Raw genomic sequence first — 24,966 nt, 5'->3', positions numbered from 1 at the left:
CATCCCTGCCTTAAAAATATCCACTAACTTGGCCTCCACAGCCCTCTGTAGCAATGAGTTCCACAGATTAACTCAACTCCAGGACAAGGGGCCACAGCTTAAGGATAAGGGGGAAATCTTTTAAAACCGAGATGAGAAGAACTTTTTTCACACAGAGAGTGGTGAATCTCTGGAACTCTCTGCCACAGAGGGTAGTTGAGGCCAGTTCATTGGCTGTACTTAAGAGGGAGTTAGATATGGCCCTTGTGGCTAAAGGGATCAGAGGGTATGGAGAGAAGGCAGGTACGGGATAGTGAGTTGGATGATCAGCCATGATCATATTGAATGGTGGTGCAGGCTCGAAGGGCCGAATGGCCTACTCCTGCACCTAATTTCTATGTTTCTATGTTTCTAACAAGTGTAGTGAATCTCTGGAATTCTCTGCCACAGAGGGTAGTTGAGGCCACAGTTCATTGGCTATATTTAAGAGGGAGTTAGATGTGGCCCTTGTGGCTAAAGGGATCAGGGGGTATGGAGAGAAGGCAGGGATGGGATACTGAGTTGGATGATCAGCCATGATCATATTGAATGGCGGTGAAGGCTCCAAGGGCCGAATGGCCTACTCATGCACCTATTTTCTATGCTTCTAAGTTCCTCCTCACCTAATTTCTAAATGAGAGTCCTTTAATTCTGAGGCTGTGGCCTCTGGTCCTAGACTCTCCCACCAGTGGAAACATCCTCTCCTCATCCACTCCATCTCTGCCTTTCATTCTTCTGCAAGATTCAATGAGGTCCCTCCTCAACCTTCTAAACTCCAGCGAGTAGAGTAGAGGCTCATCGCTGTCAAACGCTCATCAGATGCTAACCCACTCATTCCTGGTACATTTTACTGTGCTGTATCTCTCTATTATTCATTGTGTTGCCTATCTGGTGATCCATCTTCAAACATTTTGCTGGATTAAAGACTGGATATATGAAGAAACTGTTGTTATATCAGGTTTATTTAAGTTTACGGGTTGGGACGATGACCAAGGCCAATGATGCTGTGAGTTTGTTGACATGTTCATAGTCGAACGCAACTAATTGAACTAGAAAGGACACAAAGTGGGCCAAGCAGCATCTCTGGAGAGCAGGAAAGGGTTGGGGCCCTTGTTTAAACATCACCCATGCAGAGATGCTGCCTGACCCGCTCAGTTACTCCAGCACTTCCACCTAAACCAGCATCTAAAGTTCATCGCTTTCTACTAATGAAACTAGATCAAGATAAACTAGGCGCCTATTATATTTAACAATGGCCATTTCAGCTACTGAAATGTTCTATCGCGGGTATAAACGGATGGGAGAGGCATCGAACCCACAGCCCAGGAGTTAGTGTTTGGTTATGTTCAGAATTCCAAGTCTGGAATTCAATTCACACTCTCGTCTCTTAAGATACCACAAGCAACAATTAACAGTGAGTCGACAAGAATCGCTCATTGACAGATATATTGTACAAAGTGAAGGCTTTAGACCTGTGACAACCCAACTAACATATGGACTTCACCAGGAGATTAACGTTCAGGTTTGTGTTTAATAAGGAGGGGGGAGGGCGGTGTTAGGTCGCAGTGAAAGGTGAAGATCAGTCCCATTGTTTGTGGTTTTCACATGACACAACATTTCTCTGCCGTTTGTTTGAAGTCTTCCAGAGTTGCCTGAGCCTTGCCCTTCAAGCTGTCCAGATCAAGGTTCTGGATGTTGCTCAGCTGACCCATCAGTGAGTCCTTCTCCGCCTCTTCCACATTGTCTTGTTCGATCATCTTGGCCAACTCCTTCGGCAGTTCCACGTCGCCTCCAGCCACCTGGATCTGGTTCTCATCCATTTCACTCTGGAGGGGGTGAGAGAAGAGGGAGGGGAGGGAAGGGGACGAGGGACAGAGATCACGGATTGAATTTATTCATTACTCTTCAGCCCACGACACACCACCTCGAGCCAGCCACTGCCTTAGTGGTGCGTTAGATTTACAGGAGCCACAACCCAATGCTCCAAACAGATAAGCAGCTGTGGGAAGAGCAGGAAACTAATTGTTTTGGATATTAATAGTTCATGTAAGCAAACCTTTGGCTCCGACAGTAGATTGATTCCGGTAAATTACTATCCTCGCCAGGGCCATTTAACGCTCAAGGTCAAATTACAAGGTTGAGATGGTTTCCGGTGCAGGTGTCGAACTACCTTTTAATTAGAGTCTCAATCACAGTAGCTCACAGACACCCCCATAGCAATCCATCAACACAGGAGTCAGGCAAACCTCCGTCTCATTCAACTGTTTAAAGCACGGCGGTACACATTCCCTCTCTTCGATTTAAGGAAGTGTCACCGTTCCATGCAACTCCGACCCTTTTTAGTTTAGTTTAGATTAGCGAAACAGGCCCTTCGGCCCATCAAGTCTTGGTGAGAACACACCTAGAGTATTGCGTACAGTTTTGGTCTCCAAATCTGAGGAAGGACATTATTGCCATAGAGGGAGTACAGAGAAGGTTCACCAGACTGATTCCTGGGATGTCAGGACTGTCTTATGAAGAAAGACTGGATAGACTCGGCTTGTACTCTCTAGAATTTAGGAGATTGAGGGGGGATCTTATAGAAACTTACAAAATTCTTAAGGGGTTGGACAGGCTAGATGCAGGAAGATTGTTCCCGATGTTGGGGAAGTCCAGGACAAGGTAGTCACAGCTTAAGGATAAGGGGGAAATCCTTTAAAACCGAGATGAGGAGAACTTTTTTCACACAGAGAGTGGTGAATCTCTGGAACTCTCTGCCACAGAGGGTAGTTGAGGCCACACAGTTCATTAGCTATATTTAAGAGGGAGTTAGATGTGGCCCTTGTGGCTAAGGGGATCAGAGGGTATGGTGAGAAGGCGGGTACGGGATACTGAGTAGGATGATCAGCCATGATCATATTGAATGGCGGTGCAGGCTCGAAGGGCCGAATGGCCTACTCCTGCACGTAATTTCTATGTTTCTATGTTTCTATGCACTGGCCAGCGATCTCCGCACACGTAAGGGCCTGGCCCACTTGGGCGTCATTTGCGCAGAAAATACGTGACATAATTTACGCGCCACGACGCACGTGACGCGTGCATGGTACGTGGTGACGTAGGCAGGGTTGCGCACGGCGCCCCAGGATTTTGGGATGTACAAAATGTTCGCGCACCATCTGCATGACGTGCAAATGTCGCCCAAGTGGGACAGGCCCTTTACACTATCCTGCACACACTAGGGGCAATTTGACACTTATACCGAGCCAATGAACCTACAAACCTGTACGCCTTTAGAGTGTGTGTGGGGGGGAAAACTGAAGATTGAGCATCCTGGAGGAAATGTAGAATGTTTCATTGTTAGCGGAGGGGAAGGTGACAACGAGGCACACAATCAGTAACATTTAATCAAGAGGAACTAGTCAGAATTAATAGGGACGTGCGGTGGCGCAGCGGTAGAGTCGCTGCCTCACAGTACCTGCAGCGCCGGAGACCCGGGTTCGATCCCGACTACGGATGCTGTCTGTACGGAGTTTGCACGTTATCCCCGTGACCTGCGTGGGTTTTCTCCGCGAATTTCAGTTTCCTCCGACACTCCAAAGACGTACAGGTTTGCAGGTTAATTGGCTTGGTGCATGTGTAAAATTGTCCCTAGTGTGTGTAGGATAGTGTTAGTGTGCGGGGATCGTTGGTCAGGGTGGACTCGAGGGGCCGAAGGGCCTGTTTCCGCGCTGTATCTCTAAACTAAACTAAAGTAAACTAACGGAACAACTAGTATAATAGAGGATACCTGCTCCAATGTGAAAGTCAGCACTTTTAATAGATGGCTGTGCATGGAGTATAGTTCACCCATTAGAACAGGGTTGCAGAGTGGTGCAGTGGGTGGAGCTGCTGCCTCATAGCTCCAGAGACCCCGGTACAATCCTGACCTCGGGTGTTTTTTCTGCGGAGTTTGCACGTTCTCCACGTGGGTTTTCTCCAGGTGCGCCGGTTCCCTCCCACATACCAAAGGCGGCGGGTTTGTAGGTGAAAGTGAGTGGGAGAGGAGGGAAAAGTGAGAGAGCGTGGAACGAGTGTGGGAGCAGGTGATCGATGGTCGGCATGGACTCAATGGGAGAAAGGACCAGTTCTTCTAACGCTTTGTGCTTTGCTCAAGATGCTGAAACCCTGAGCAGAAGACAAGGACCAGGAGCAGCTCAGTGGATCGGGCAGCATCTGCAGAGGGGGAAATGGACAGGCGACGATTTGGGCCGGGACCCCTTTTTCAGACCTGCAGGATCTGCAGTTTCATTTGAACTTGGCATCAAGTTAAAGTCTTGGCATCAAGTTACAGAAGCCGAGCAAACTGCAAACCTACACGTCTTTGGAACGTGGGAGGTAACCAGAGCACCCGGAGGAAACCCACGCTGAACAGGCTAGATGCAGGAAGATTGTTCCCAATGTTGGGGAAGTCCAGAACAAGGGGTCACAGTTTAAGGATAAGGGGGAAGTCTTTTAGGACCGAGAAGAGAAAAAAAAATTCACACAGAGAGTGGTGAATCTGTGGAATTCTCTGCCACAGAAAGTACTTGAGGCCCGTTCATTGGCTATTTTTAAGGGGGAGTTAGATGTGGCCCTTGTGGCTAAAGGGATCAGGGGGTATGGAGAGAAGGCAGGTACATGATACTGAGTTGGATGATCAGCCATGATCATATTGAATGGCTCGAAGGGTAGAATGACCTATTCCTGCAGCTATTTTCTATGTTCCAGAACAAGAGACTACAGTTTAAGGATAAGGGGGAAATCTTTTAGATGAGAAAAACATTTTTCACGCAGAGAGTGGTGAACCTGTGGAATTCTCTGCCACAGAAGGTAGTTGAGGCCAGTTCATTGGCTATATTTAAGAGGGAGTTAGATGTGGCCCTTGTGGCTAAAGGGATCAGGGGGTATGGAGAGAAGGCAGTGTACAGGATACTGAGTTGGATGATCAGCCATGATCATATTGAATGGCAGTGCAGGCTCGAAGGGCCAAATGGCCTACTCCTGCACCTATTTTCTATGTTTCTATGTCACAGGGAGAACGTACAAACTCCGTACAGACAGCAGCCGTGATCAGGGTTGAGCCCGGGTCTCTGGCGCTGTAAGGCAGCAGCTCTACCGCTGTGCCACTGTGCCACCCAGTAAGTTTAGAGTGAGTCTAAAGATAGATAGCTAACATTGAGTCAATTCAGGATGCATCTGCTGTGACTGCTCTGAGATTAACCACACAGAGTGCGTCATTAAACCTATCTTTTTTTAATCCCTTCATTCATTCAATCACCGAGTCGTGATTTCCTTCGCCCTTGTGGCTCTACCTGTCTAATTATTACATTATTACCAATCTGTCATCAGGAATAGGAGTAGAATTAGGCCATTCGGCCCATCAAGTCTACTCCGCCATTCAATCATAGCTGATCTATTTCTCTCGACGAACCCCATTCTCCTGCCTTCTCCCCTTCCCCTCTGACCCCCGCGCTAATCAAGAAATCATCTTGAAATTAATAGCACTAGATATGTTTCATTGGATAATTTTGAAACAATGAACCTTTCTACGTAAGGCAACAGCAAAGGACTAATTCTACTAATTGTCTTTGACCTCCTGCCTGGTCCGACAAGGCCACGGACCTTCTCACCTTTGAAGGGATCTACAGGTAGCATTGCCTCCAGAAGGTGCCTAATGTTGTCATACACCTACGATAGACACAAAAAGCTGGAGTAACCCAGCGGGACAGGCAGCATCTTTGGAGAGAAGGAATGGGTGACGTTTCACCTACACCACTCTGGCCATGATCTCTTCTTTCTCTCGAGAGGTACAAAAGTTTGAAAACGCACACCTCCAGATTCAGGAGTAGTTTCTCCCAAGCGGTTATCAGGCAACTAAATGGTCCTCTCATCAGCTAGAGTGCCGTCTATCTCATGAACTATCTTTACTTGGACTTTAGGCACAAAAATGTGTCTCTGGCAGCATCTCTAGAGAAAAAAGATGGGTCACATTTTGGGTTAGAACCATTCTTTTGGAGTCTGTCAAGTCGCCCGTCCTTTTTCTCCAGAGATGCTGCCTGGCCCGCTGAGTTATTCCAGCAATTTGCGTCCATCTAGACCAAGCAACCATTGGGAAGAAGGAACAGGAGCCTGGGAACCTGGGAACCTGGGCTTCTTCACATCAACTATCAGCCTCTTGAGCCACCCTGTACAACAATGTAAGGGCGGCACGGTGGTGCAGCGGTAGAGTTGCTGCCTTACAGAGCTTGCAGCGGCAGAGACCTGGGTTCGATCCCGACTACGGGCGCTGCCTGTACGGAGTTTGCACGTTCTCCCCGTGACCCTGTTGCGCGATCATCGGTTTCCCCCACACTCCAAAAGCCGCACAGGTTTGTAGGCTAATTGGCTTGGTCTATGTGTAAATTGTCCCTAGTGTGTGTGTGTGTAGGGTAGTGTTAATGTGCGGGGATCGCTGGTCGGCATGGACTTGGTGGGCCGAAGGGCCTGTTTCCGCGCTGTATCTCTAAACTAAACTGAACACAAACCACAACACTACATTAGCACCAAACTACAATGGACTTTGCACTAATTTGCACTGCTCGGCAAACTTTAATGTTTGGTCTGGTCTACTTGAAACAACTGATCATTTAATGTATATTTATTATTGGTGTTGCACCAAGTGTGTTTAGTTTAGAGATACAGCGAAGAAACAGGCCCTTCGGCCCATCGAGGCCACACCGCCCAACAATCACTTGTACACACCAGTTCCGTATTGTCCCACCTTAACATTCTACAAACCTGAGGCAATTTACAGGAGCCATTTAACCTACAAACCTGCTTGACTTTGTGCCTGTAAAGCCCCTGTCCCACCTTCCCGAGTTACCACGGATTCTCCCGAATTTTCCCCTTGATTCGAACTTGATTGGGGACGATCAGCCATCATCACAATGAATGGCGGTGTTGGCTCAAAGGGCCGAATGGCCTCCTCCTGCACCTATTTTCTATGTTTCTATGTTTCTTTGCTATTATTAGAATCAAGGTGGAGAGAGAGAGAGAGAGAGAGAGCCTACCTTCGGGAGCCGGTACTTGTCTCGTAAGTGCGTCCTCAAAGTCGCCCGCTCCGCCTTCTTCTGAGCAAAGTTGGCATCACGCTCCGTCCTGCAACCAAAGGGAGATGATTCAGGGATGCTCGTTAAACCAGCATCGGCTGTTCCTTCCTACACACAAACCAGCAGTGTTGGGCCAAACAGCCACTTTCTGCGCTACAAATATCTCGTTTGTCAGGGCTGAAGAAGGGTTTCGACCCGAAACGTTGCCTATTTCCTTCACTCCATAGATGCTGCTGCACCCGCTGAGTTTCTCCATCATTTTTGTCTACCTTCGATTTTCCAGCATCTGCAGTTCCTTCTTAAACATGTTTAATTATCCCTCTTTTCCAAGGAAAGGAGTACTAAGTTATTCAATGCTTTCTCTCATTTTAAGAGTCATTCTGGCTCGAAGGGTCGAATGGTTTACTCCTGCACCTATTGTCTATTGTCTAGTGTCTACTTAAATTGGGAAGAATCCCACTTTTGAGAATTGGGAAGAATTTCCACCCGAGAGAATGAGAGTTTTTATTTAATTCAATGGGATTTTAATTTTGTCATAGACCTATATGTATCTTTCTTTTCCTCTTAGCAAAATGAATTATGTTTTTTTTAAATTCACGAATAAAAGCCACAATAGCATAGCTACAACCATTAGACTCAAAACTTTAAGGACATGTGTTTCAAAGATGATTCATGTAGTTCTTATGAAATGCCATTTTGTGTAATTGGGATGGCCGATTGGGAAAGGGGGAGATGCAGCGAGACCTGGGTGTCATGGTACACCAGTCATTGAAGGTAGGCATGCAGGTGCAGCAGGCAGTAAAGAAAGCGAATGGTATGTTAGCTTTCATTGCAAAAGGATTTGAGTATAGGAGCAGGGAGGTTCTACTGCAGTTGTACAGGGTCTTGGTGAGACCACACCTGGAGTATTGCGTACAGCTTTGGTCTCCAAATCTGAGGAAGGACATTATTGCCATAGAGGGAGTGCAGAGACGGTTCACCAGACTGATTCCTGGGATGTCAGGACTGTCTTATGAAGAAAGACTGGATAGACTTGGTTTATACTCTCTAGAATTTAGGAGATTGAGAGGGGATCTTATAGAAACTTACAAAATTCTTAAGGGGTTGGACAGGCTAGATGCAGGAAGATTGTTCCCGATGTTAGGGAAGTCCAGGACAAGGGGTCACAGCTTAAGGATAAGGGGGAAATCCTTTAAAACCGAGATGAGAAGAACTTTTTTCACACAGAGAGTGGTGAATCTCTGGAACTCTCTGCCACAGAGGGTAGTTGAGGCCAGTTCATTGGCTATATTTAAGAGGGAGTTAGATGTGGCCCTTGTGGCTAAGGGGATCAGGGGGTATGGAGAAAAGGCAGGTACGGGATACTGAGTTGGATGATCAGCCATGATCATATTGAATGGCGGTGCAGGCTCGAAGGGCCGAATGGCCTACTCCTGCACCTAGTTTCTATGTTTCTAATTTCTAATGTCATCAGAGCAGATTTAGAATGATTATACCTTGGGGCCAGGGTCGGGGTCAGACTTGGAGTCGGATACACAAGGAATCAAGAGGTCGGAGTTGGGTGTTTTAGGTATCGACTCCACAGCCTTGTTACTGATATGAATTAATTTTTCACAAAAATATGAAAAGTGACCCCTTGGAGCTTGAAATCAGTTGTTATTTTCACCGAGATCTGCCTTTGCATAGGTATATAATACAGTTATTTGTAGAGCACATTTAAAAACCACTCACGTTGACCAAAGTGCTTCACATCAGTGCAGGTATTAATGGGCCACATACAAGGGTACACAGACCTAACGATACATACATACACTGTTTACAGCGCCCCCTCAGAGGGGCTCACAAACGCTAGGGAGTAGAAACAGGTTTCGAGTCGAGACTTATAAAGGAGTCGATGGTGGGGGCAGTTCTGATGAGGAGCGGGATGCTGTTCCACAGTTTAGGTGCTGCAACCGCAAATATGTGAATCTGGATGTATATGAGAAGTATCGTAAAGACACAGTTTAAGAATAAGGAGTAAGCCATTTAGAACGGAGACGAGGAAACACTTTTTCTCACAGAGAGTGGTGAGTCTGTGGAATTCTCTGCCTCAGTGGAAGCAGGTTCTCTGGATACTTTCAAGAGAGAGCTAGATAGGGCTCTTAAAGATAGCGGAGGCAGGGGATATGGGGAGAAGGCAGGAACGGGGTACTGATTGGGGATGACCAGCCATGATCACAGTGAATGGCGGTGCAGGCTCGAAGGGCTGAATGTCCTACTCCTGTTGTCTATTGTCTATTGTCTATTGACACAGATCAGATGAGGTATAACACAATATCATCATGTTTCAGGCAATCCACGAGGATTGCCACACGAGGTTTGGTGGTTTGGTTTAGTTTGGTTTAGTTTATAGTTCAGTATGATTTATTAATGTCACGTGCACCAAGGTCCAGTGAAATCCTTTCGTTTGCTTACGATCCAGTCCAGGAAAAGACTACACATGATTACATTCAAACACTCCGCGCATAGTGCAAAGATAAACATAGAAACATAGAAAATAGGTGCAGGAGTGTAGGCCATTCGGCCCTTCGAGCCTGCGCCGCCATTCAATATGATCATGGCTGATCATCCAACTCAGTATCCCGTACCTGCCTTCTCTCCATACCCCCTGATCCCTTTAGCCACAAGGGCCACATCTAACTCCCTCTTCAATATAGCCAATGAACTGTGGCCTCAACTACCTTCTGTGGCAGCGAATTCCACAGATTCACCACTCAAAGAATTCAACGTTTAATGCAAAGCAATAATATTAAGGGCAATAAAGATAGATCAAAGGTCTCCAATGAGGTAGATGGGAGGTTACACAGAAAAGCTGGAGAAACTCAGCGGGTGCAGCAGCATCTATGGAGCGAAGGAAATAGGCAACGTTTCGGGCCGAAACCCTTCTTCAGACGGATGGGAGGTCAGGAACGCACTCTAGCTGATGACAGGACTGTTCAGTTGCCTAGTAACAGCTGGGAAGAAACCATTCCTGAATCTGGAGGTATATGTTTTCAATTATTCTAATAAATTAATTATCGTAATTGAATATTTCTATTATTATCATATAATAAATTATAATATAACGTTATAATAGCAGACCAATTATCAGAAGGAGACAAAACCTTTTGAAAGTATTGGTAGTTCTGCTGTGGTGAGATAATTGTGTTCTTAAGAAACATGAAAACAATTGTTCAGTCTAGTTTAGTTTAGAGATGCAGCGCGGAAACAGGCCCTTCGGCCCATCGAGTCCGCACCGACCAGCGATCCCCGCACACTAACACTAGGGATAATTCACATTTAAACCAAGCCAATTAACCTACAAACCTGTACGTCTTTGGAGTGTGGGAGGAAACTGAAGATCGCGGAGAAAACCCACGCAGGTCACGGGGAGAAGGTACAGACAGCACCCGTAGTCGGGATCGAACCTGGGACTGGCGCTGTAAGGCAGCAACTCTACCGCTGTGCCACCATGTGACCCTAATGTGTCCATGTGAAAAGTTAGGGGCAAGAGTGTTTCAGATTCACAATAACAACATTATCTTCCCTGCAGTAGTTAAAGAAATCAGGGTATTTTAATACCTGTAATTTTGTTTTCATTTCTGCAAGCTAAAAATGATGTATGTTCCAATGAGCTTTCCTGAAGACATTGCTCAGACTCTCCCTTCTAAATGTTGAGGAACCTGCCACCTCTACATTAGCGGTAGGCGGCGCGACTCTCGTCAGCAGCGGCCTCTGCAGCCCGTCTGCGTTTTTATTTTTTTTGTCTATGTTTCTATGTAGTTTTTGTTATGTGCGGATTGGGGTGTGCAAAGATGGGGGGGGGTATCTACAGGGGGTAACTCTCCCACAAGGGAGACCCGATTTTCTTTGTCAGGTCTCCGTTGTCTTGGGGCTGCAACGAGGAGCGGCCTCCAACAGGAGAAGACCGGGGACTCTGGTGGCGACGACTCACCTCACAGTCGCGGAGTAGGCCGAGTCCATTCGGGTGGAGCGGTCGTGGTGGAGCCTGCTGCTGCTGCTGCCATTCAGATTCGGAGGCTGCAACTGATCTGGCGGACGGCGGCACCGGGACCCGCCTTCCCTCCAGGGAGACCCTCTTTTCAGGGCTCTAGCAACGGGGCGACTCTCCCTCCCGAGTTGCGGGGGTCGAAGAGCAGGAGCGGGGCCTGACATCACTCAACTACCGGCTTGGCAGCCGCGGGAGAGCGAGCACCACGCCGGGGGCTCTAACACCAAGACCCTGTGCGACCTCGCACCACCCGGCGTGGCTTTAATGGCCGCGGGGACAATCGCCATCGCCAGCCGGGGGCTTTGACTTTGACTCTGACATCGGGGGGGGGAGAGTGCAGTGTTCTTCCTCATCTCAGTTTTAAAGATATAAGTTTTTTTTAAACTGTGGCCTTCCATCACAGCGATGTGATGGATCTTTATGTAAAGCCTGTTGTGTGTTGGGTAAGATTTTTTGTAAGTTTGGCTGCAGAAAACGGCATTTCGTTTGGACCTCAAGGGGTCCAAATGACAATTAAATTGAATCGAATCTTGAATCTTTATCTATCAGTCAGGGATCTCTGTGGATGACGTTTGGCGAGTGACTGAGAATGTGTGGATTCGGCAAAGATAGACATTATGACAACGCTGAATTTTTGAACACGGGCCTGTCACCAGCAGAATTTTTCGGAGTTTTTCGGAGCGCGATGTCGGGACCAGCTCCGCACAACTCCATACGACTTCGGCGATCGAAGTGGGACTGGCCCCGCGAGGCCGTACGGCTCAAGCGACCACGTTAGGTCTCGCTTGCCGCATGGAGTCGCATGCTCGTGGGACCGGCCCTTTACGGATTAACAAGGGTGCGAGTTAGAACAAGCTTGCACCTATAGATGGTTTGATCAATTACTTCCCCTCTATTTTTCCCCCTTGAACACATACAGTAGGTTTCTCTCCTGAAGTTAGACACAAATCCATAAGCGATATTGTCGGGGTCATTTGGGTCTCTGGTATGAGATGGGGTCAAAGCTGCTGACATTCTTTCCATTATGAATGAGCTACACATACAAAGCCATCAGTCACTCCATAGACACAGAGAGATCACAGATGTGTGGACTATACATCAACCTTTGTGTATGTACAGAGACTAATGCATGATTGAACTGACCAAAATATGAACTTCTCATGAACTTTTTCACCTGATAAATATGAAGTTGGGATGTAATGTTAAAATTGTACAAGGCATTGGTGAGGCCAATTCTGGAGTATGGTGTACAATTTCGGTTGCCTAAATAAAGGAAGGATGTCAACAAAATAGAGAGAGTACAGAGGAGATTTACTAGAATGTTGCCTGGGTTTCAGCAACTAAGTTACAGAGAAAGGTTGAACAAGTTAGGGCTTTATTCTTTGGAGCGCAGAAGGTTAAGGGGGACTTGATAGAGGTTTTTAAAATGATGAGAGGGATAGACAGAGTTGACGTGGAAAAGCTTTTCCCACTGAGAGTAGGGAAGATTCAAACAAGAGGACATGACATGAGAATTAAGGGACTGAAGTTTAGGGGTAATATGAGGGGGAACATCTTTACTCAGAGAGTGGTAGCTGTGTGGAATGAGCTTCCAGTGGGGGTGGTGGAGGCAGGTTCGTTTTTATCATTTAAAAATAAATTGGATAGTTATATGGATGGGAAGGGAATGGAGGGTTATGGTCTGAGCACAGCTATATGGGACTAGGGGAGAATACGTGTTTGGCACGGACTAGAAGGGTCGAGATGGCCTGTTTCCATGCTGTAATTGTTATATGGTTATATGGTTATATGAATGAGGAGCTACCAAATATTTTTTCTCCAACAATCTTACATATTATTATTGTCACGTCTACTGAAGTACAGTGGAAAGTTTCTTTGTGTGTTAACCAGTCAAAGAATATACTGTACATGAATATAATCAAGCCATCCACAGTGCATAGATGAAGGATAAAGGGTGAAAGGTATAACATTGAAGTCTGATAACTTAAGGTCCGATTAAAGATAGTTGAAAGGATTCCAATGTCACTCCATGAGAATAGTTTTTAATATAGATTTAGATTTATTTTTCATTTCCGGATCCCTTCAGTAAGTCCAACCCCAACATAATAGATAGGTTGGAACTGCAGATGCGGGTTTAAACCGAAGATAGACACAAAGTGCTGGTGTAACTCAGCGGGACAGGCAGCATCTCTGGAGAGAAGGAATGGGTGACGTTTCAGGTCAAGACCCTTCTTCACACTCCAGTCCGAGGAAGAGTCTCGACCCAAAACGTCACCCATTCCTTCTCTCCAGCGATGCTGCCTGTCCCACTGAGTTACTCCAGCATTTTGTCTCTACCTTCGGTATAAACCACCATCTGCAGTTCCTTCCTACACATAATGTTCTCTCCTGCTTGCTTGAAGTAAAGTGAAGTGAAGTAAGACTTTGAAAGTGATTTGGCTGGGTTGCTGACAAGGTATTCTCAAATGCAGGAAAGTGATATTTACGTTTTATTAATTGTAGTAATTTGCAAAGGCACATTCTGGGCACAGGGGTGGGGTAAAAGCCAGCTTAAACCACATATTATTTTTTATAAAAATTCTATTGTGTCATTACGTCAGGTCTGTGGAAGGTTTGACTTTGGTTACTATTGTTCTTATTTCAAGTCCTGTCTCTTGATAGACTGCAGCTTATTGTTCTAAACCCAGGGCTACGTTTAGTTTAATTAACGGGGTCTGCCACAGTACCGAGACACTGAAGTGCTGGAGTAACTCAGCGGGTCAGTCAGCGTCTCTGGATAACATGGGCAGGTGACGTTTTGGGTCGGGACCCTTCTTCAGACTCGAAAGATGTCGCCCATCTATGTTCTCCAGAGATGCTGCCTGACCAGCTGAGTTCCTCCAGCACTTTGTGTCTTGTTTCATAAACCAGCATCTGCAAGTCAAGTCAAGTCAAGTCAAGTCAAGTTTATTTGTCACATACACATACGAGATGTGCAGTGAAATGAAAGTGGCAATGCTCGCGGACTTTTGTGCAAAAGACAAACAACAAACCAACCAAACAAATTATAAACACAATCATAACACACATATTCTTTTACATAATAAATAATAGAAGGAAAAAACGTTCTGTAGAGTTAGTCCCTGGTGAGATGGGCGTTTACAGTCCGAATTGCCTCTGGGAAGAAACTCCTTCTCAACCTCTCCGTTCTCACTGCATGGCAACGGAGGCGTTTGCCTGACCGTAGCGGCTGGAACAGTCCGTTGCAGGGGTGGAAGAGGTCTCTCATGATTTTGTTTGCTCTGGAGTTGCACCTCCTGTTGTATAGTTCCTGCAGTGGGGTGAGTGCAGGTACCCACCTTGCCATAGTACCAGATGAGTCCTCTATTGAACTTCCGGCCTTTGTCACTTACTCCATTCACCTGCTATTCAAACTTCCCTCACCTGCATCCACCGATCACCTGGCAGGCTTTGTCACCCCTGAAACTCTTCCTCATTGCTCCAGTCTGAAAAAGGGTCTCAATCTGAATCAATGTCTATCCATGCCTTCCAGAGGTGCTCCCTAACCCAATGAGTTCCTCTGGAACTCTCTGCCACAGAGGGTAGTTGAGGCCAGTTCATTGGCTATATTTAAGAGGGAGTTAGATGTGGCCCTTGTGGCTAAGGGGATCAGGGGATATGGAGAGAAGGCAGGTACGGGGATACTGAGTTGGATGATCAGCCATGATTATATTGAATGCCGGTGCAGGCTCGAAGGGCCGAATGGCCTACTCCTGCACCTAATTTCTTTCTTTCTATGTTTCTATGTTTCCTGCACTTAACGTCATAAGTGATAGGTGCAGAATTAGGCCATTCGGCCCATCTAGTCTACGCTTCCATTCAACCATGGCTGATCTATCTCTCTCTTCAAGCCCCAGTCTCCCCATAACCCCTGACACCCCCCATGCCAATCAAGAATCTATCTATCTCTGCCTTAAAAATATCCATAGACTTGGCCTCCACAGCCTTTGGTGGCAAATAATCCCACAGATTCGCCACAACTTTGTGTTGTGTTTTGGAAACACAACAGCAAAGTACTAGTGAAATCTGGGTGGGGTTCCAGGAAGATGGTTGGGGTATGGAACGAGCTGCCAGAGGAGGAAGTTGAGGGAGGGACTATCCTAACGTTTAAGAAACAGTTGGACAGGTACATGGATAGGTAGACAAAAATGCTGGAGAAACTCAGCGGGTGCAGCAGCATCTATGGAGCGAAGGAAATAGGCAACGTTTCGGGCCGAAACCCGGAAGGGTTTCGACCCGAAACGTTGCCTATTTCCTTCAGGGTTTCAGCCAGAAACATTGCCCATTTCCTTCGCTCCATAGATGCTGCTGAACCCGCTGAGTTTCTCCAGCATTTTTGTCTACCTTCGATCTTCCAGCATCTGCAGTTCCTTCTTGAACAGGTACATGGATAGGACAGGTTTGGAGGGATATGGACCAAACGCGGGCAGGTGGGACCAAAGGTCAAAGAGCGGAACTCTGCTCTATGATCTTTGGGTGGGACTAATGTAGCTGAGACCAGTGTGGATAAGTTGGGCCAAAGGGCCTGTTTCCACACTGTATTTCTCTATCTGTACATTGAAGTCTGGTTTCCATTCGAAGGCCATCACAATTCAGCTCCTTAAACTGGGACTCACCTGAACTGCCAAGACTGACAAAGAGATGAGGTTAAACAGATGATGTTTCTTCTTTAAACTGGGCTGAACCCACATTTAATTATGAAGTTTGCAATCATTATCTTTTGTTTGCAACACAATGGGCTCTTTTAAGAATTATTAATCCCATCACAGCTCAACACAATGGATCATTCATCTCCAGTTAAATCATTTGACATTACAAATGCAGGCATTGAATAAATCCATGCCTGACATCTCAGAACATTTCTGTAACATTGAGTAACATGTTCCCATTTGTGGCCGCTTCAAAACAGAAAGCCCTTGACATTTAGCGCTGAAATGAAAGTAGTTGTCTCTCCAGCTGATCATCTCTGTATCTTACATCTTGCGACCTTAACCCTTGTGGCAGTAAAGAACAGGTGCAATAAATAGGAAGTTGGACTATTGCAATGTTTCTGGCATTTAGGGACAGGTTTTTCAAAGTGCCTATTCGGAATGTGTAATGCCAGTCAGAACCACCTTCATAGAACATTTTAAACAAAGATAAGCCCTATCGAAGAGTTTCGACATACACAGGGTGGAAACAGGCCCTTCGGCCCATGCCAACACTTGTTGTATACTACACACCAGGGAAAATTTTACAGAAGCCAATTAACCTACAAACCTGCTAGTGTTTTGAATGTGGGAGGAACCCGGAGCACCCGGAGAAAACCCACGCGGTTACAGGGAGAACGTGCAAACTCCACACGCTCAGCACATGTAGTCAGGTTCGAACCCGGGTCTCTGGCACTGTAAGTCGGCAACACTATCGTTGTGCCACAAGACCTTGAACCGCACAGTGAACTGCGTACAATTTCCCAAAGCAAGTGGAAACCAGGTTGTAAAAATGAAATGTCTGAAAAAGGGTCTCGACCCGAAACGTTGCCTATTTCCTTTGCCTCCATAGATGCTGCCTCACCCGCTGAGTTTCTCCAGCATTTTTGTCTACCTTGTAAAATGAAAGGCTGGCATTCAATTCTATCACCCAACTACTCCACTCCTTGAAATTAAATACTTCCTTGATGCTTTTTCCACGCAATTTCTTCAATCTTTAAGCCCATAAAAGTTAAGCTACCATTCAGAGTTAGATCTAATCCATCTATGACAATTTTAAAAGCCAACCAAAGCATAAGAGCTTAAGAATTCAACAGCTTACAAAACAATGTTAATTAATGCTAGATAGAGCTCTTAAAGATAGCGGAGTCAGGGGATATGGGGAGAAGGCAGGAACAGGGTACTAATTGGGGATGATCAGCCATGATCACATTGAACGGTAGTGCTGGCACGAAGGGCCAAATGGCCTACTCCTGCACCTATTGTCTAATGTCTATTGTCTAATGTTGACATTGAAACAAATGTTTTAGACTAAAAGCCGTTCTCTTTTTTTGTCCTAATATTTGAACAATGGAACATTTTTCTGCAGATCAACACGCTGTTGATTTGTTACTGTACTTAGTCTGTAGTAGTGTCGTTAGTATTAAGGTCGGCACGGTGGCCCAGCGGTAGAGTTGCTGCCTCACAGCGCCAGAGACCCGGGTTCGATCCCGACTACGGGTGCTGTCTGTACGGAGTTTGTACATTCTCCCCGTCACTTTGTGGGTTTTTTCTGGGATCTTCGGTTTGTGTGTGTGTATGTGTATATATATATATATGTATGTGTGTACGTGGAACACACTGCCAGGGTGGAGGCAGGTAGGATAGTGGCTTTAAGCTTGTAGATATGCACATGAATGGAGGAATATGGATCTTTTTATTTTTTAATTTTATTTATTAGAAGTGAGTACAATGTATTGGTACAAAAACGATGTTAACATATTACATTCTCTGTACAACTTCCCAATGGATCATGAGCAGGCAGATGCGATGAGGGATGGAGAGAGTGGGGAAGCAAGGGTTACTTGAAGTTAGAGACGTCAATATTCATACCACTGGGGTGTAAGCTGCCTAAGCGAAATATGAGGTGCTGTTCCTCCAATTTGCGTTGGGCCTCACTCTGACAATGGAGGAGGCCCAGGACAGAAAGGTCGGTGTGGGAACAGGAGGGGGAGTTAAAGTGTTTAGCAACCGGGAGATGGGGTAGGTTTAGGTGGACCTAAAGAGCGGAGGTGTTTGGCCAAACGATCATATACATAGGTTCACACCATTTATTTGCTTCTAATAAACTCAGCAAGTTAACCATTTTATACACAACTATATAAACTACACAATTTCATTTGTTAGAAAGGTGTTAAGGCTGGTTATATAGAAAGGCAGAGAGGAATTTCAACGGAATGCCCAGAATTGAAGTAAATATTTTAATTAGCATTATCCACTATTAATCATTGATATTAGGATAATGTCCTTTAATGCTAGCAATCATAAATGGGGGAGGGGGGGGGGGGGGGTGATGTGGGGACTAATTAGATTACACAAAATGTTTTTAATGCATTTAAAATACAAATACAAAGAAAGAGGTGACGTTATTCTTTAAAATATCAACTGGATTAGAGTTCTCATAGAGGGTCCAAACTGACCTGATCATGACCCAGGTTTAAGAGGGAACTGCAGATGCTGGAAAACCGAAGTTAGACAAAAATGCTGGAGAAACTCAGCGGGTGAAGTGCTAGATATCCTGATGTCTTTCCTAACTAGGGAATGTTGAATTCCCATTTTTAGTTGGAGGGTGGTGAATGCGGAATTCATTGCCACACAAAGCTGTGGAGGCAATGGATCTTTTCAAGGCAGAAATGATTCCCCCCCCCCTCACCACCCTCATCCTCCCCCCTTATCCCAGGAACAGATCCCCAACACCAAACATTCAATTATGAATGTATAGTATAGTGAGGTTCTTCTGCAGTTGCATAGGGCTTTGGTAAGACCACATCTGGAGTATTGCGTACAGTTTTGGCCTCCTAATTTGAGGAAGGACATCCTTGTGATTGAGGCAGTGCAGCGTAGGTTCACGAGATTGATCCCTGGGATGGCGGGACTGTCATTATGAGGAAAGATTGAAAAGACTAGGCTTGTATTCACTGGAGTTTGGAAGGATGAGGTGGGATCTTATAGAAACATATAAAATTATAAAAGGACTGGACAAGCTAGATGCAGGAAAAATTGTTCCCAATGTTGGGCGAGTCCAGAACCAGGGGCCACACAGTCTTAGAATAAAGGGGAGGCCATTTAAGACTGAGGTGAGAAAAAACTTTTTTACCCAGAGAGTTGTGAATTTGTGGAATTCCCTGCCACAGAGGGCAGTGGAGGCCAAATCACTGGATGGATTTAAGAGAGAGTTAGATAGAGCTCTAGGGGCTAGTGGAATCAAGGGATATGGGGAGAAGGCAGGCGCGGGTTATTGATTGGGGACGATCAGCCATGATCGCAATGAATGGCAGTGCTGGCTCGAAGGGCCGAATGGCCTCCTCCTGCACCTATTTTCTATGTTTCTATTCTGTTCCAGTTAATATTGCAGCACAGTTACGCAGGAGTGAAATAAACGTGGGGTTGGAGAGGGTGCAGACGAGGTTTGTTTATGTTGGAGGATATTTGAGGTTGAAGTTTAGAGATCGGACGGACTTTGAATACTTTCTTTAGAATGCTGGAGGTTAATGGCAGTATATAAAATTATGAGAGGCTTAGATAGGGTAGACATTCAGAGCCTTCCCCAGGATGTAAATGTCAAAGACATGAGAGGACATTGTTTCAAGGTCAGAGGGGGGGAGGGGAGGGGGGGGGGGGGAGGGGAGTTTAAAGGATTTTGGAATCGAGAACCAGAGGACGTGGGTTTAAGGTGAGGAGGGGGGGGGGGGGGAGATTTAATAGAAGCTGAGTAGTAACTTTATCATGCAAAGGGCGGTATGTATATGGAATTAGTGGGCAGGGGAAATAGTTGAGGCAGGAACTGTTGCAACATTAAATGAACATTTAGACAGGTACATGGATAGGATATGAGATGGGAAGAACTTTTTTCACACAGAGAGTGGTGAATCTCTGGAATTCTCTGCCGCAGAGGGTAGTCGAGGCCACAGTTCATTGGCTATATTTAAGAGGGAGTTAGATGTGGCCCTTGTGGCTAAGGGGATCAGGGGGTATGGAGAGAAGGCATGTATGGGATACTGAGTTGGATGATCAGCCATGATCATATTGAATGGCGAATGGTGCAGGCTCGAAGGGCCGAATGGCCTACTCCTGCACCTAATTTCTATGTTTCTATGTTTCTATGATAGATTTAGATGGATATGGGCCAAACACAAGCAGGTTGGACTAGTATAGATGGTTGATGTGGGCAAGTTGGGCCGAAGGACTTGGTTTCCACGCTGTATGACTGTAAGTGGAGGGCAAGTTTTTTTTTTAACACAGAAGTGGGGTGTACATGGAATACACTGGGTGGTGGAGACAGGTAGGATAGTGGCTTTAAGCTTGTAGATATGCACATGAATGGAGGAATATGGATCACATGCAGGAAGATCAGATCAGTTTAGTTTGACATAATGTTCGGCACTCATTATGTTGACTGAATGCTGACTTGCAAGTGTATTTTCATCAGCTGGGTTAACACACACATGGGAGGAAGTGTTGGCTGATCATATTTTTTGATGGATTTATTGCTGATCATATTTTTTATGGATTTCATTGCTGATCCACAGTGCTGATGTTAATCTAAGGGATTACATGTACAGTCATTAAGAAGACTATTTGTTAATTCCCATCCCAAGATAATAGAATCAAACGAGAGCTCAGTATTTTTAAATAGAATAAATGGATCAGAGATTTTTGAAGACATTCCCCTTCTCCTGAGCTTTGTATTGTCCAGGTGTTGAATAGATTGTGTACAGCATGTTTGAAGGTTTGATGCATCTAACCCGTAGAAAATTTATTTTCAATTTCATGGGTGAGTAAATAAAATGACAGAAAGGGTGACATTACAAGGTTAAGCATCAGCAGCCAGAGAGGCAATCTTAATATTACTGTCGATGATTCTGGGGAATATTTATTAGGTTATATTCTCAGGGTTCGTGTCATCAAAATCGTAGCGTGTGCAAACTGTCTCGTGCACTGATGTGGTACAAAGACATGTCGATGTTTTGTACCAGAAATAAAGCATAGGTTATTTTAATAAAAGACGTACAGGAGAGGCATTTAAAAGCGTCATCCAAGCTTTGGCGAGAGGCCACACACTTCCGGGCGTGATGGAATGAGCTTTGCCACTTCGGAGACTTCAGCGGCTGACTAATCTCGTCTCAGGACCATGTGTTAATAACATTGAGAGTTCAAATTCAGAAATTATGACGGAAATTAAAATGTGACCGTGTCAATTTAGGACAGAGGAAGATGTTTGGAACACGGGCTTTGATTTGCGGAAAGGAACCACACATTTGGGAGAGGGTGTGGAGGTGGGAAAAAGATTCCGGGATGTGCCGAAGATGGTCTCTCTTCTTAAAGCAGAGGCGGGCAGTCAGAGAGGTCTTCCACGTCCTGAGGTGGTTTGATGGATGACAGGGGGAGAAATCGCTTCCCCGGGCAAGTGGTGGGGTTTAAAGGGCAGAGGTATCAAATATTGGGTGAAGGAATTTAAGGGAAAGTTAAAAGGGTTTCTTTGCACAGATGGGTTGTTAAGATCTGGAAATTCTTTGGAGAGCATTCGAACAGGTGTATGGAGAGGAAGTTGGTCTATGGGTCAAATGCAGGCAGGTGGGATGAGCCCAGTATGCCAAACTTGGTCAGCATGGACAAGGTGGGCCGAAGGGCCTGTTTCCATGCTGTACAGCTCTATGACTCTATGATAAAAGAACCATGTTCGATGGGACACTTGAAGCAACTTGCATTTAGAGAGAAATAATTTGAGGTCTGCAAGAGGAATGTCCGCTTCAAACCCTTCAAAGGGTCCTGGAGTCAGAGGCCATTCAGACCCTCGATTCTAGCAGAACCATTGGACAAGGTTGTGGCAGATCCAACATCTGGAGTCAACATTACATCACCGCTGCAGTTAAAAAAATATCTCAGTGCGGGTGTCAGATGTTATGGGGAGAAGGCAGGAGAGGGAGGGTTAGTAGGGAGGGAGGGAGAGATAGACCAGCCTTGCTTGCATGGTGGAGTAGACATGATGGGCCGAATGGCCTAATTCTGCTCCTATCATTTTTATGACCCTTGGGTTATACACTCAAAGGCCAAGCATCCTGACTACGGAATTTCCCTAGCTCTTACCCTGTGAGTTTTACCCCCTAGTTGTAGAACCTCCATCAAACTCTTTCCTCGACCACCCTGTAGTGGCAGATTATTACATCGAGCAAGAGATCACTGCGTTATCTTTCTAGCCCCTCTGGAGAAAACATGGTGTTAGGAGAATGTTGTTTCCTCCCCCAATCCTGCAGACCACAATGACATCAGCGAGATTTGTATCGTATTGTATTGTATTGTATATCTTTATTGTCATTTCCTGAGTATTCACATACCCAGAGGAAACAAAAAAACGTTGCTCAACCAGTGTCCATTCAGTGTGCATTAAAAATAAATAGAAATAAAAATACATATATCATGAACAAATTTAACACTCTACTAAACATTCAACAGGCGTTCCGATCGGCAGCGGCACGACAGTGGCTCTGCTGCAGTGTGTCCAGGTTGGTGGTTGGTGCACGATACTTTGGCAGGGGGCAAAGTCCGTTTAGCAGTCTTATAGCCTGCGGGAAGAAGCTGAGGAGCATCCTGCTGGTTTTGCAGCTAATGCTCCTGTACCTCTTCCCAGATGGCAGGATGTAGAATATGTGATGCGATGGGTGGTAGGGGTCTTTGATGATGGAGATGGCTCTGCTGATACATCTCTTCCTGTATATGTCCAGCAGGAAAGGGAGTGGAGCACCAATAATCCTGCTGGCGGTCTTCACTATCCTGTCTAATTGGTGCCGTTCGTACGCCTTGCAGCTCCCGAACCAGGAAGTGATGCCGTAGGTCAATGTGCTCTCAATTGTCCCCCTATAAAAAGTCCGTAGGTGTGTGGTGGGGAGACCTGTCCTACGATTCCCTCTCGTGATGTTTTTGCCAACTTCTCTCTTGATGAGATATGGAGCAAGAAAGCCTTGAAGCAACACCAGTGCAATGTTTCGAACACCTTTGACCACAAACGCAAAGCCCTCGAGTGTTTCAATATATTTCCCATTTTGTGGACACGATTTTCTATTTAATTTCACTTAGATCAGGGACATACATCATTGAAATATGACCTTCCATGCCGACTAAGATGCCCCATCTGAGTTAGAACCATTAGCCCACGTTCAGCCCATATCCATCTAATCCTTCCCTCTCCATTGTTATATTGCCTGCCTCAACTACCCCCTCTGGCAGCTCATTCCATACACCCACCACTCTCTACATCAAGGTTATCCCTATTAAATCTTCCCCTTCTGACATTAAACCTATGTCCTCTCATAGAAACATAGAAACATAGAAAATAGGTGCAGGAGTAGGCCATTCGGCCCTTCAAGCCTGCACCACCATTCAATAAGATCATGGCTGATCATCCAACTCAGTATCCCGTACCTGCCTTCTCTCCATACCCCCTGATCCCTTTAGCCACAAGGGCCACATCTAACTCCCTCTTAAATCCAGCCAATGAACTGTGGCCTCAACTACCTTCTGTGGCAGAGAATTCCACAGATTCACCACTCTCTGTGTGTGAAAAATGATTTTCTCATCTCGGTCCTAAAAGACTTCCCCCTTATCCTTAAACTGTGTGACCTTAAACTCTCGTCCGTGACCACACTTCCCTGTGTACTCATCCTAACTATCCCCCTTTATAATGTTATACATTCTATAAGATCACCCCTCAGCCACCTAGATTGTCGAGTGTGTGTGACTCATGCATGGAGTGACAGATAATTAATGACGTGTCCATTATTCAACAGGATTATAGATGATTGATAATCTCTTAAGGTTTGTGAACAGTGTGGTATTTGAGGAAAGAGAGCAGAGTATTCTACGACTAGATTGGTATGAGCTGCGTTGAGATGAATACCAACTAAAAATAGTTTACGTTTAAGAGTTATTTTTATCCTGAAGGTCCTGCCTGTAGGTTAGATATTTAAAATGTTAGCTTCTGTATCTCAGCCTTAAGGTCTGAGAGCAAACGCTCTTCGCTTCAGTCCGGAATACAGTTCATTTACACACACTGATGGAGGAACTCAGCGGGTCAGGCAGCATCTGTGGAGGGAATGGAAAGAAATATTTCGGGTCGGAACTCTCCTTCAGACTCGAGTTCTGTCCATTCCCTCCGCAGATGCCCCCCTGACTCGCTGAGTTCCTCCACTAATGTATCACCGTCTAGGGTCTGAGAGGAAACACGTTTTAACACATTCCTGGAAAGAATTCACTTACTTTTCTTCCAACAGCTGACTCTCATATTCTTCAAACTCCTCTCTCGTCATCCCTTGAGCTGCGGCGTCCGATTTCTCCCCTTCTCCCTTCTCCTCGCCTCCCAGTCCCCCGGTCAAGCTCTTCAACTGGCCCCCGACCATAGACTTCACCATGAAAGCCATGGCTGGAAGTTGCCGGCTGCAGAATTCAGGAGCGAGAGGCACGAACAGCTCCCAGCGTGGAGTGGGTCGGGGAGAGGGCTTTCAGCACCACGTTATGTGGACAGCTCTCCGCGCTGAATGGACAGGAATAACACAGCCCACAGCCTCCCCGCCCCCTCCAGCAGCATAGAAATCTTCCCACTTCCCACTAATGAAACTCGAGTACATCTGCTGACGACTTGGGCACGAGGTTCACGCTACCGGGAGGAAACAAACAGTGAATCAGATGCCTGAGGATACTTGCACTGGAAGGAACTGCAGACGCTGGTTTAAACCGAAGATAGACACAAAAAGCTGGAGTAACTCAGCGGGACAGGCAGCATCGCTGGAGAAAATTGGGTGATGTTTTGGGTCGAGACTGGAGAAGGGTCTCAACCCGAAACGTCACCCATTCATTCTCGCCAGGGATGTTGCCTGTCCCACCAAGTTACTCCAGCATTTTGTGTCCAATGTGCAACTCTGCCTTTTGTCCCTATTCCCTTGTTTCCTCATTCCAATTTCCACATTAAATATCTTCATATTCCGTCAGTTCACATCTCCCCTCTCGCTCTTCATCAACACCACCGCCTCCACAACTTGTTTTCATTCAACTTTCCTGGCGAAAGGCTGTTGCC

The 24,966-nt window shown here is 45.9% G+C and overlaps 1 protein-coding gene across 1 annotated transcript; it reads right to left on the bottom strand.

The window, feature by feature from the left end:
* Positions 1-1,396: 1,396 nt before the first annotated feature.
* Positions 1,397-24,440, bottom strand: cplx3a (complexin 3a). Its single transcript, XM_055662517.1, has 3 exons — positions 24,153-24,440; positions 7,065-7,152; positions 1,397-1,844 (listed from the first exon to the last, which is right to left on the bottom strand). Exons 1-3 carry the CDS (start codon positions 24,311-24,313, stop codon positions 1,620-1,622), a joined length of 474 nt encoding a protein of 157 aa, XP_055518492.1. The 5' UTR covers positions 24,314-24,440; the 3' UTR covers positions 1,397-1,619.
* Between the last annotated feature and the right edge of the window lie 526 nt (positions 24,441-24,966).

Source organism: Leucoraja erinacea, chromosome 36, assembly GCF_028641065.1.
Source record: "Leucoraja erinacea ecotype New England chromosome 36, Leri_hhj_1, whole genome shotgun sequence".
NCBI classification, from domain to species: domain Eukaryota; kingdom Metazoa; phylum Chordata; class Chondrichthyes; order Rajiformes; family Rajidae; genus Leucoraja; species Leucoraja erinaceus.
This window is presented reverse-complemented; position numbering and strand designations above follow the sequence as displayed.

What these genes read in the sequence shown, in the direction of transcription:
- cplx3a (XM_055662517.1), bottom strand. Translation starts at nt 24,313, where the DNA reads ATGGCTTTCATGGTGAAGTCTATGGTCGGGGGCCAGTTGAAGAGCTTG. An exon ending in AGTCAGCTGTTGGAAGAAAA is followed by an intron (nt 7,153 to 24,152) that starts GTAAGTGAATTC and finishes CTTTGGTTGCAG; the next exon opens with GACGGAGCGTGATGCCAACT. An exon ending in ACAAGTACCGGCTCCCGAAG is followed by an intron (nt 1,845 to 7,064) that starts GTAGGCTCTCTC and finishes CACCCCCTCCAG; the next exon opens with AGTGAAATGGATGAGAACCA.